The sequence below is a fragment of the Thermobia domestica genome, chromosome 6 (assembly GCF_964235325.1).
Source record: "Thermobia domestica chromosome 6, izTheDome1.hap1.1, whole genome shotgun sequence".
Classification (NCBI taxonomy): Eukaryota; Metazoa; Arthropoda; class Insecta; order Zygentoma; family Lepismatidae; genus Thermobia; species Thermobia domestica.
In genome coordinates this window covers 197702068-197715970 of record NC_137459.1, presented here as the reverse complement: position 1 = coordinate 197715970, position 13903 = coordinate 197702068, and the positions used below count along the sequence as shown (strand labels likewise).

The 13903-nt window shown below is 33.5% G+C and overlaps 1 protein-coding gene across 3 annotated transcripts in view; it reads left to right on the top strand.

Moving 5' to 3' along the window:
- LOC145688392 (uncharacterized) overlaps nt 1-10519 on the top strand; it is a 242273-nt gene extending 231754 nt beyond the window's left edge. For all 3 annotated transcript variants that reach the window (XM_081762564.1, XM_081762567.1, XM_081762565.1), the window contains exons 8-9: nt 626-812; nt 7135-10519. In XM_081762564.1, coding sequence (XP_081618690.1) covers nt 626-812; nt 7135-7215 — 268 coding nt within the window. In that variant the 3' untranslated portion in view covers nt 7216-10519. The remainder of the gene's footprint in view (nt 1-625; nt 813-7134) is intronic.
- The last annotated feature ends 3384 nt before the right edge of the window (nt 10520-13903 follow it).

Here is a 13903-nt window from a genome sequence, read left to right as displayed (position 1 = left end):
TATATATATATATATATATATATATATATATATATATTATATAAGAATCTCCGGTAGTGTGCGCACCTTGATGTAGACTAATCCGTCTGAACACTCAACTTCAGATGTAATGAAGTCAGTCGATACTCACCTATCCTTCACCCGCCTGTGATCTCTATCTTCACTTGACGTCTAAGTCACTGTTCGACACTTCAGCTAACAAATACAACGATGAATTTAGCGACCTAGTTAAGCACTGTTTGTCGACGCAAACACTTCTCTCCATACATTTTCTTATGGGTTTCTTTGGTGGGAAGACCTTCTGTTCACTGAAAACGTACTACAGCTAGCTGCTGCTCTAATAACATTCTACTAGCACAGTATAAATTTTGATGGTGTATTGCCAAAGTAGAATGGTGCTTACTTCTTGTTGAGAATTTAAGAATGTGCACTCCTAATTCGTGTCTTCGACAGTAGTTTGTAACCTATTTAATGACTTGCCCTGCAATATGTTATTTTAAACAAAAATAAAATAAAATAAAACTTGTGGACCTTTACATATATTATTTTCTCACCCTTTTTGATGAAATTATGAAAAAAGAATTTTGTTTGAGCATTAGTTGAATATCTTTTTTTCTTCTTTCAGGCTTCAGCGAGCTCATTTGTTTGCTCAATCCCAACCTAATATATTTTCTTTAGTTGACGAAGAAAACTCCAGTCTTATTGGAGAAATGGAGAACTCAACATCACTTAGGAGCACTTGTTCTAACCCTAACCTCTTTGACTGTGATGATTCATCTTCTATGAATGAAACAGACTCGTCCCAAGAACAGGTACAGTTTTTATAAACAAATTAATTACACACTTACTATCTGATAAATTACTGTAGCATTGTTAATATATTGCCAACATATATTTTTATCGTTCTAGCAAATTCAAAGTTCTTTATCTTTTTAGATAAGATATTACTCTGTAAGATGGCAAAAAAATATATTAAATGGATTGAATGTCTTTCCCTAGCTATTAATCATCAGAATCAATCGGTTTTAGTTTCAAAAACAGACTACTTCCATACTTTGGTTGCATTCCGTCTTATTTAATCATGAATTCGTGCTATATCGGGATTCTATGTGATCCCAATAATAATAATAATAATAATAATATAATAAATAAATAAATTAATTAATTAAAAGAAATCAGTTTGAAGAAATTCAGGAAGTCGTCCCTTGTTAGCTATAGAAGTAAACATCATTTTTTAAAATAAATAAATATTTGAGTTGAGCACATAAGTATAATACATTAAAAACAGTACGAATTAATTGAAGTATTTTATGATTTCATAAGGAAGAGGAGAAACCCTTTATAAAGGTAACAATATTGAAATATTTTCGTTTTATATGTACGCATTCACAATCATAGACTCTTGTCTGAAAGAAGAGCTCCTCCGTGGCTAAGCGGTTAGCGTACGCGCCTTTGGCGTGGGAGGCCCGGGTTCGATTCCCGGCGGGAGCTCATGTGGTTCGGATTCCACGTTAATCAGTAGGTCCACGTCTCATATAGCCTCGCTGCTGAACGGGACGTTAAACTCAAAAAAATCAAATCAAATCTTGTCTGAAAGAAACACTATATCTGGATAGGTAGTGCATTTTTTGTGGTGTGCAGACGTACACAGCGTGCCTACTCAGTTTTGTCTCTGGCATGTTTGTTTATTTTTTTAATATTTTATTTATATATATATTTATTTATTTATTTATTTTTTAAAAAAAATCTCAGTAATACAGCTTTCAGATGCTTTTGCAGATGTTTGCCTTTAAAATAGGAGAGTCAGTAAAATGAAGTTCGGCAGAAGCCTGTGAAAAGAAAGAAATGTACTCATATTTATGCTTTCAATCACTGGTAGGATAATTTTACGTCACTTTGATATTGAGTGATGGATGTATATATTCAAGAATTCTCATTGCTATGATAATAGATTCTATACTACCCCTCTTCTGAACTACTTCGGTTCCTTTTCAAACTCTTCCTAGATTCTCTAAACACATTGAAACCTAATGAAGACAAATTATGATGGTAGGTTTGATAAACCAGCACCTCCTAACGAAATTGTGGGAGTTCAGTTTGATCATTAAGTTGGCTACGTGACGACGTACTGTTATCGTGGAAGATAATGCAACTCGTTAAGAGACGTCACACGTTGGTATTTACTTATCTCATGCCACAACGATACAAAAATGCTAACAAATCATTCAACACTGATTAGATACTACAAAATTCTGCAAATCGTATCTAGGCGGTCAGAGAATAGTGCTCATTTTATCAGCTTCTACCTAGTTTCATTTAACTGATTTTTAGTCTAATTCACTCATCACTATATTCACTTGCTTTCAGTATGTCCAAAATTGAATACTTTATATATATCAAAAAATCATGTGAGGCAATCTGACGAATAATCCGGAAGATCAGGTAGTTACCAGTACTCTTTTCTTGGTCACACCATATGCGTGGGTTTCTTGGAGTTCTCCCGTTCCCTCCCACTTTCTTCATTCTACCGTTTCGTTAATTTCTCATAATCACAGTCTCCTTTAGGCTAGCCGACATAAACGTGGGACGTAAAACTGAAAGATTTTTTCTTTCCTCGCCCACCAAATTCCTTTATAATGATTGCGTTGTGATAAGGGTAATTGTGTAAAAGGAACTAATCATTAGATTCAGGCATATGCAGTCTATCACGTGGAATGCTTTACATGTCTCACATGTCCCATACGTCTTTCTAAAATGTTGAAATTACTAATCATCCTCCAGAATAAACTATTTGTAGATTACGACCTGCAATCAAAGCAAACTACCGCAGGTAGTTTTTACATGAGATGTGATGTTTTCGTAATTTTTCAGACTCTTGCAGCGAATAGATGCTATGTGATTGGATCGAATGCAAAGCACAAAGTTTCATTGCAGATGCAATCGTTATAAAATCTTGGAAAGCTTCAATTCAATGCTTCTGTTGTGGAATCAGTGTGTGGAACAAATCATAAACATACCTTTATTTTTGTAATATTTTAACTAGAGCCTTTCTGATTGTTATGACGTTCACGTCTTCTAGCGGGAGGCTGTTTTGAAACATCAATTGTCGAATAATGTTAACGTTCTTTTCATATATACTTTCAGTAGACGGCCAGTTCTAATGTTATCTGTGTCTTCCAGGCCATAGTGAAACCATGCTTGGAAACATTCGAATGAGATAGTGCTTAGACCTTGTAAGCTGCTTTTACTATTTGGATGTTTTCTTTACTTTTTGATCTTTCGTCAAGTTGTTGATGATTCAGGAAACTTTTATAGCTCTATAAAAATTTATTTACTTCTGAAAGAAACACTTTCCGTGACTTATTTTATAGGATTCCCAAGCATAAGTCAAATGCTCAGGAGAAGGGGAATAAGATGTCCATTGGCTCTATACATTAAAAAAAAAAAAAAAAAAAAAAGTTTCGTTTCACAATGTGAAACTACAAAAACTATGGGAATTCAATACTCAAAGTAATACATCTACGTATAACTGCTGGTTGCAATAAATTTATAGGTTCAAAGATGAAACCTGTTCCTCGGACGCTGAATCCATATCAGAAAGACATTACTCGCTATGACTTATTGTTTTCTTTTTATCACGACAAAGGCTGAAACCGAAAATCCTTAACCCTTAAAATGATAAGGCGAGTCCATTGGATACATCTCGGAAAAGTAAATCAATTTCAGTAGTTTACTATAAGCACAATGGATGCCACCGTCCCACTAGCATATATTGAATGGAACTACGGATTAATTGTATTAATTGGATCAGTTATTTTTATATATATATATATATAATATTTGCAAAAAATTTCGCACAAACTGATAACATGAGTCAACTGACACTATTCTAGATGAACACTTTTTGTCTCTCGTGTAGTTTTTGTTTACTATAATGGAAGAATTGAAGGTAATAAACATGCAGTCCTTGATGCATGTGGAAAGTTTGTTACGCAAAAATAGGCCTAAAATTCAAAATGGTACAGGAAAAACAAGTTGGCCCAATGGACTCACCTCATCATATTGTGGTTACAAAAGGCTTATCATTTTAAGGATTAATTTAAACTACTTCCGTATTGAATAGATGATAAAGGGAAGAGATAGAATTTAGATACTCTTGGAAAGCTGAATCGATTGCAAAGAACCTCATGTCGATATCTCACCGTTTTGGGTCTACTGAAATCAGTATTGAAACCGGAAGTAGATGTAAATTTCAAGCTATGCTGTGCTTCACGTTTTAATAGTCTAGCAGGTTCTGTTGGTGTGTTCTCTTGGGACCTTGAACCGTTTGCAGAAATCCGCTTGTCGCTATTTAATATTTTTCTGTGCCGATACATGCTGAAACCGGAAATAAGTCAAATTGGACCACGTCCATTTTAAATAGAAGGTTAACAGGGAAGGTGAAACCTATTCTTTGGATGATGAATCAATTGCAAAGTCTACATTTCGATAAATCTTACTGTTTTGCTCTATAAAAATCAGTATTCAGACCGGAAGTAGTAGTAAATTTCAAGCACTTCTGGTTTTGGTAGTATTGCGAGCTGTGACGATATGCTCTCTTGAAACACTGAATCTAATGCAGGAAACTTCTTGCTGCTATTACAATTTTTGTTCTATGCCGATAAATGTTGAAACTGGAAATGGCTAATTTGAACCACTTCCGATTTGAGTAGAAAGATAGCGGAGGAGATGAAACTTATCCCTGGTACGCTGAATCGATTGCAAGAAACCACATCTCTATATCTCTTACTGTTTTTGCTCTGATACTTGTCGACAAACGGAAGGACAGACAAAGCCGTTTTAGAAGACTTCTGACACATGCATTGATGCATAGAATAATTTGGAAGTCAAAAGAAAAGTATTTATATATAGAATCTTTCTGCCGGAGTTATAGTGAAGTACGCTGAAACATTCTTACTTTTGGCTGTCTGTACTGCACTAAACTAGCAGTTCTATTCACAGTAAAAACGAATGGCGGACATGTTTTTAGTGTTCACCAACCTGAGCATGCAAAAACACACTATTACTTGGCTTCAAGTAATTTAATAACTAATTTCCTCTTATAAAACCTTCTTTAACAATAAAGAAAAATCAAATTATCCACCTACCTTTGACAAGCTTTCCATTCTTATCCATAAATAGAATTAAATGAAACAAATGAAATACATTTTGGTCAATTGAGATTTTTCTTCACCCGAGGAAAAAATACGAGAAGGATGCAGATAAATAGTCTTCGAAAGTGCATAAGTAGTCTTCGTGCACAGTTTTCGAAGATCTTTTGAACAAGACCGAATAAGCATTTTCACTTTCGACTGACAATAGGAATAAAGTGAATTTTTTGATTTAAAAAAAAATCTAGTTCGAAAGAATGAAATAAAATCTTTATTTTCTGTCCCATGGATATGCCCTATAGGCTAGAGGAGACTGAGGGTTAATTAAAGTGAACGATTTCGAAATAATTGGTGTAGTGAGAATGTGGGAGGAAAAGGGAGAACCCTGAGAAAGCCATGGACACAACGTAGTACATCTCGCACGGCGATGATCGAACCAGAGACTCCTCGCTCCAGATTTGAGTGTTCTGCTACTTCAGCAACCGTGCTCCCTAAAATTGAATTAGATTTCAACGGAATTAACACGTTTCATGGGGCATAATTCCGTAAAAATTCTTTCGGATGTCCATCCATGTGTGTGTATATACACAGGCTTAGAAAATACATTAATGTACCGAGATCAGATATTATTTATTTACTAGCAGAATATCCGTTCTTCGCACTTGAAGAATAAGTTTGATACTGTACATAAAGAGAAATGGAGGCTGAGTTTGGACTTAAACAGCATCGGAAGTGTCACTGTTCACCTTAGCGACCTCGAAAACTATAGATTCGATCCTAATATCGACCATTTTCGATCATTTTAAAATATCTCCCCCCTCCCCTAAGTTGCACCGTCAAAGTGAAATAATGAAAACCATGCCAAGCCCGAACCTCGTCTATGTTAAAAATTTCATCGAGGTCGGTCGGGTGGTTCAAGAGTTATTAAGTCAAAAGATAACCTATATATATCTTCCTCCTCCTCCTCCCCCAGGAGAGTGTCGTATCAATTGCCTGGAATAAGAATTCCCATAAATCAGCGCTGCAAAGTTAAAAGAAGGGAATTTGCATTGGTCCTAGTTAGAAGTGTTAGGAAGGATGCCATTTCGGTAGTCATCTAGTAGAAGGAAGTTCAATTTGACATTATTTTAAGTAGTCGCAGACGACTTTCGGGGGAAAATGGACTCAAACCACAAAGAGCCTCTACAGTTTGATAGAAAGTTACATACGGATGTGGTGCAAGTTGTCTTTAAAACTTCACTTCCTTGTCAATCACTTTGATTTCTTCAGCACATACTCCGCAAAAGTTAGTAAGAATGGTGAACTCTTTCATTGGGATATATCTACGTTAAAGAAAATATACCAGGGTAAACACACAAATATTATTAGCACATTACTGTTGGAACCTGATAAGGGATAGTTCAGGTGACTATAGAAGGCAGTCCAAATCAAAAACAGTCACTTTGAAATATTATCTAGGTTTCAATTATATCGTGTGTTAATAAAGGGGATAAAAGTGACAATTGTTGAACAGATATATATATAAAGGATTCCAGGTTTTCCTTAGCATTTTTGTAGCATGACAACTATATGATTCTTAATAAACAGTAGAACAGGGAAAATCAGTAGAATTTAAGAAAAGTTCTAAAGTACTTGCAAGGTTTGCCGTGTCGGAGGATTTCAATATTTCAGGAGGGAAAAAAAAAAAAGTGAATGATACAGCAAATCCAAAGTAAAAATTTGCAAGGAAAACATACTTCAGGGAAGGAAACCGAACAAACAGAAGAAAGCGTTAAATTTGTTACATAGGTTATGGGATGATTCTCAGTTTGTACATTGAAAAGTTGCTTCCAAGTGTAGTTTGTGAACTACGTACTGAAGTATCAAGTCAGGATTAGATATGAACAAAAATAATTTTCTTTCGTACATGTCAAACACCTTTTGCATTCAATAAACTAAACAAGTATTTGCTAATGTCATCTGTTTTAATTTCTCCGATTTACAGCTGGCAACTAAAGGAGTGCGGAAGAGAAGTCCATTGATTGATCAGTGGGAGAATATGATCCAGCAAAACAGTGACCACTAAGTGAACGCAACTGAAAAAGACCAGTGACACTCATTCAGCTTCATATTTAATGTGTGACGTTCTATCTTACATTACATAATCGTAAGGATGCTTCTGTTTATGAGGGAGGTAAAATGGTTCCTTAAATCATACTTCCTTCGAAGCAACCATTATTATTCCAATATCGTAAAACGTATACATTTAGAATGCGTATTGTAGTTTCATGTGCAGTATATCATAAGTAGTACAAAGGTTGAGCCAACGTTATTTTCAAGTTGACCGAACCGTCTGTGTTACTTGGGATGTTACTATAAGTATTAAAAATGATATTTCTTATACCCGTAGAGAATACTGTCTAAATGATTTCCTTAGAAGTGTAATTTTTGCCTCGTTATTGAAACTTAACTGATTTACTGAAATTTGAGCTTTATTTTCTTTTTTTAAATAAAATTGTTATAGCTTGATACCAGTAACTTCCTATCGTACTGTAATTACGATAATTATTGTACTAATTATTGTACTTCTGCGTGCCCGGTAATTATTGTACTAGAATTAATGTGTAAATAAATTAAGAATAACAAAGCGTATTTAAAACCAGTGGGCAATTAAGAGGGAAAGCTGTGATTATTAAAAAAAAAAAAATGATCAGTTGTTCAACACAGATTAACAAATATTACGGTAGTCTCAGAATTATTCAATGTACTTTTATGGCGATGGCGAATTACACCTTCTTGCATGTGTTATCTCTGTTTTTAGGGTCACATTTCATAAAATCCCTCAAGGGGTTTTCGAAAAAGAAACTCTAATAGTTGAGAACATATGCATTATGGATTAATATTGTCATCAGCATAAGTTTCGTTGAACAATTTTCGTGCTACTAACTGTGTTTTGTAGATTGTGCGTTTTAGTGCGTACAAATTTACCAGTGAAGACATACATAATTTTTAAAAATAGTTTATTTCCGTCAATTCTTCCAACTTAACAAATGTCTTGTTAAAAATTTCAAGAATTTAATCCATAGTCCATGTTTAAACTTTATGGTAGATCTCCATACCTTTATGATTTCCTTCAATAAATACTTTAGAGGTAATAACATTAATCCTCATTACTACTGATTTTTCAGATATGTTAAGTTCCCTTAAAACAAGCTTCGTCTTTTATTGCACTAGATCTAGCATAACTTTTTTTTTTTTTTTCTTTCTTCAAAATGGTTTTGTATGTTACCTTTATGATAATAGAACACTAATTACAGTGGGAATTTAATATTGTATTTGCCATGTATAGTGTTTGAAACCAGTAGAGAAATATTTTTATTGTATTACTTTTGAAGATGAAACTAATCTCGAAAGCGTAAAGGACTTAATAGAAAAAATAATTATTACTGTATTTGTTGGACTTTTTTTTTTATTTATATAAAAGGAAAAGAGTAAATTAGTTTGTGTAACTATATTTCGGTGGTTGATTGTAAACTACTATTTAGGACAGGTTTTATTTCATACATCCAGCATGAGAACTAAAACTCATGTGTACGTTGGGAATATATTGGCATCATGTTACCAGTAATTATTAGTAAATCTTGAACAATTCCGTATTAAACTGTAAGATGAATATAAGTTTCACATAAACTGCTGAAACTTACGTTTGTAAAGTTGCAGCCATATGTAGTTGTTGTTTTTCTTTTTTTCAGTGGTTATAATTGGTATAATATTTGTGCAATTCTGGTTTACCTTAACTGTATAGTACATTGTTGAACAACATATTTTGTTTAACGTAAGCGATTTATTTAGTCGCAGTCATGCTTCGGTGCAACAACGATAATTTTTAATATACATTCATATAATAGCTTTTCTTCAGATGTATTTATAAGCTTTTAGGATATAAATTATCAAAGTCAAAGAGATATTGCCACACAACTATTCATTCATTATCTGAATAGAATGAGTGTAGAAGAGATCATCGAACAATGTACAATAGGATATAATAAACCCTGGTTAAGAGTTGAAATTTATAGATATGTTTGACAACGAGTGGTAAACAAAAATATGCTTTAATAGAGCTTAAACCAAATGAAAGATTTTGTTTCTGTGACACGAAGCTTTGATAACAGATAGTAAGTACTGAAGTAACTCAATTTGGGAATATAGTATGCTGTCTATAGTAGGAGACCTCCTTTCCTGTAGTACTGCTTATGTATTGGCTGTTACAAGTTCAAGGGCGTTGCATAAGGCAGAAAAATATGTATTGTTTCGTGCATGAAACAATACTGTTCTAATAATCTGTACATATTTACAAATGGTCGTAAAAAAAAAAAAAAATGTCTATTCTGAATTCTTTGAATTAGGTTTGATATAGAATCTACTTCTTTTGGACATTTTATTTTGCTAGTAATTCATTCAAAGAAATAAGAAAGTTTCTCAAATTAAAATATAATCTATATTACCTACTCATGCTGTTCTTTTTTTTCCCTCTTTCCTCATATTTTTACTCACTGAGTGCTGTTTCGGTTTGTTCAATACTCCTTTTAGTATTAACTATAATTTCTTCTTTATTTTATTTATTTGATGTACAGTAGCTGACTTACTGAGAGAGCAAAATAAAATAAGTGTACATATTCCTATATAATTTTGTCGTTGCACATGTGCTCTGTGCTCTATTGTTAGTTCCTTTAATTCCGTCCTTAAACAATGTAACTAAAATGTAAACAGTATGAAACTAAGAAAGGGTGCATATAAAATATACCTTTTTGTCATAAACAGACATCTCTGTGGTATATAAAGTGAGCAGTTTAGAGATTACTTTTGATGTGACTAACATTTTTCAAGAAGGTTCTTTTGATATACAAGTAACTCATACAGCATATGACAAAAACTGTATTTAATAGCTATTTTCAGTGAAATTTCTATGTAAGAATCTAAGAACATCATCAATATTATGAAAATGAGTAAGTGAATGAATGTAAGAATGTACATAAGGATTATATATACACACATATATATATGTACTTACATTGTTGTTTATATAGCAAAACATTGCAATAGTCTGTTCTTCATGTATTGAAAGACAAAATTGTCAAATGAATGTATGTAAAACAAACCGAAAACAATTCATATGTTATTGTAGATAGTTGTGGTATGTTTAGATTTTCATTTAATGCATTAACATATCAAACATTGAATGGATGAATTAAACTTATTAATGTATTGTTGTATCAAGAAATTTCATTCGCATGTGTGCTTGTTCGTATTGTATCAAATGGTTTGTACTCCATCGTATAGTGTCCATAATTCTGTGTAAAAAAGAAAAAAAAAAAAAGAAAAAAAAGAAACTGGTGTAAGATCTTTGATCGTGACCTGGATCAATGTAGAAACTTTTCCGGATTATCAGTATTATGCTTCAAGTGATTATATAAAAATTCGGTACTTGTGTTTAAATTCTTTACTTGGGTATGAATTTGGATCATTTATATATAAAAATAGATGAGTGTTCAAGTTAGGAAAATTATTAATGGTGCTTGTGTCTTTGAAATAAGATTAAATAAACTAGTTTTGGCTTAGATACTAGATGGATTTGATATCAGGTTCTCTGGGACAATAGCACGACAGATAAAATGGCATATATTGATAGACATCTATTTTTACGATTGTTATACTACAGTATCATTTTGAGGGTATGTTCAGATTGAGTATCTAAAGACCCAAGTACTGTACCATATATATTTCAGTATTATTGTTTTCAAAGTTGTTTCGTAAATAATAAATGGATTACGGGCTGAATCGATGTAAACGTCAATGGAAAGATCGATGGTGGTAATGTGAATACCATAAAATAGAACATGAAAAAATTAAGAATAAATAAGAGGGTTGGCATCGATGATGATGATAATGCTTGTACATGGGCATAACAAAAAAAGGGGGAGAATAAAAGCAGATTCAAATAATTGAGATCTGATACGCAATAGTTTTAAATTCGGTTATACAGTTCAGGAAAACAACCCGATAAAAAAGTTATTGGCTATGCATTGATGGGTGAATACTAAATGCGTACCCGTTTCTATTGCCGTAATTTCAAAACCCACGTAGTTTGTTCTGAAAGTGAGAACTATTATCCAGGGAAAAGTTGAAATATGGTTACCAAGGATCTTCATAGGGTTACATGTACTAGTAAAAAATCGAAACATTAATTTCTTTCCTCCTGAATATTTTAATTTACATTTCAGAAAATGGATTGAATATGTGAAAGCATAGCATGGAATAGTGTGTGTATATATATGAATGCTAATAAATAATTGTTATTGGAATACAGATGTGTGGATTTGGAACGTAATTGCCTTTCAGTAATTATATAATATGCAGGTAATTGATTTTATCAAAAACTGAGAAAGAATTAAAATTGCTGGAGGGTAAATTTTTTGGAACATTTTATTTTGGTATACCCTGGAATAAATGAAACTGTACCTATGTTCTATGAAGCCAACGAACCAACTGTTTAAAATTATTTTTATTATGGATTTTGTTGAATTAAATAGCTTTAAAATTTCAATAAAAAGCTATGTTTAATTATCAATTTGTGTTTTAATTTACAATACATTTCTTATTGTTCTCTTTGTCGCTATTGAAAGAAATTGAAATCGATCTGATATTGGAAAATCAGATGAGCTATAACATTAGTAATGAGGTAGTATTCTTGAGGTAGCCGCTAAGCAATTTGTGAATTAATTACCGACGTATTACGTATTTGATACCTTAAGTAGTTGTCAGTGGCCGCCTCTAAAGTTTTTGTTCACTTTATAAGTTGCGATATAGCAACGACCTTTTATTTTCAAGTAAAATGTTCATTATTAACAAACAATAAAGTAGTTTACTTCTCCGTTACTGTTTTACAGAGGTTAGACAACATATTCTCTTCCCAAAAACTCTAATATATTTTAAGAGGAAACAATCATACGCAGGATTATTGCAGGCCGCTTACAAAGACAAAGCTTATGTAACACCAAGTAAGGAAAGTATGCTAGGTCAAATTTCTCTGTTTCAATTCTTAGACTCGAGTTCTTGGTGCTTATTCTAAAATTCACCTTTAGTTCGGAATAAAGCGGAAGTGAGGGGAAGCGAAGTGCAGCGTTGCCGCTGCTTAACGCGAGGGAATGGACCAAGGAGTTCCAATGTCGCACACTGAACAGGCAGGAAAAAAGGAAGGAAGAAAAGAAAATAGTTTCATTGTTTTGTTTTCAGATACTTAAAAAAAAAAAAATTAAAAAAAGTCAAATAATATTATGTTCACACTGTAACATTAGTTTCGTAGTGAGTCATCTAACGTGAACTATCAATTTCATAATTTAATTGCATACTGTGAGAAAGTAAAGCAAATTAATGGAAATGAAATGAGAGAAATAAATTCGTCGAAAAACTTATTATGCAAGGTCAATCTTGTAGATGACTAACTCCGATGTCCTCTTCGTCTTCCATTCCTTCGTCCACTGCATTATCACTTGCTCCCTCCCAAATGTCATAATCATCCTCCTTCAGAACTAGTTGACATGTCACTCTCGAGATTTATTAATATCTTGTGTATTATTTTGATAAGACCGTCTGCTTCTCACATTTCCTTTTCAACATTTTTTACGTGTTTTCTGTAATTTCTGCAGTCTTCAGCTGTAACCCTTTCCACGCCCTTCCTAAGTAATGTCTCTGTAACACACAAACTAGTAAGATTTTGATTTTCCCCTGCTACGTATCCTTTAATTTTGCTCCAAACCATCTCTATGGCGGAAAGTTCGCAATGATAAGGGGGCAGCCGTAGCACTTCGTGAACAGCTTCCTTTGCTAAAATGTCAATTTTATATGGTACCTCCATGTTTTGCAATGTCTTATTCAGTTCTTCAATTACTTCAAATTTGTTCCAGATCGGATCACACGTAATTCCCTACTTTCTAACCACTGGACGATTACTTTTTTTGAATATGATTTTCTAGGAACTTTTTCAACTTTCACGGAATGCGTTGGTGCATTATCCATTACAATAACAGAATTGGGGAGAAAATTAGGCAGTAAGGTTTCTTTGAAGTACTTTTCGTACGCAGTAGCATCCAATTCGCCGTGCTAGTCACCTGTTTTTTGCCGTGGAACAATTTGGCAGCACCAGAAATTAGGCCGCTTTCGGACATTGCATGCAGTATGATCTCCCTTCCCCGACGGCAGTTTGAGACCTGGAATTAGCCCCTCCTTCCACGCTTGTTCTGCCGTTTTAATTGATGTCTTTCCAAGCTTTTGATTTGGTTATCTTGGCATTCGCCTACGATTCGTCTGTATAAACAATAGTTCTGCCGTCAGCTCTATAAGTTCTTATTTGTCTCAGATACCTATGCCTCCATGCTAGTCTTCTCTATCAATCAACAACGATTTGTGGCCACGTTTTATAAATTTAAACCCAATATCAATGATGAATTTTCGAAGAGTAGAAACTTCGGTAAGTCACTATCTTCATTTATAACGAGCTGAATTTTCGCTAAAGTAGGGAGTTCGTTTTTTCTATACATGTGAATTTTGCGCCGTATTGCTGCTTTGTGTAAAGGTATCATACTTCTGTAGCCAAGTCACTTTCCTCTCATTCGGTCTCTTCTTCCTAGGAATGGACACTTGACCATTATTACTCAAAAAATTCCCGCTTCAGGTTCATAATAGTGGAGGGAGAAATGAGAACTGCTTCAGATGTT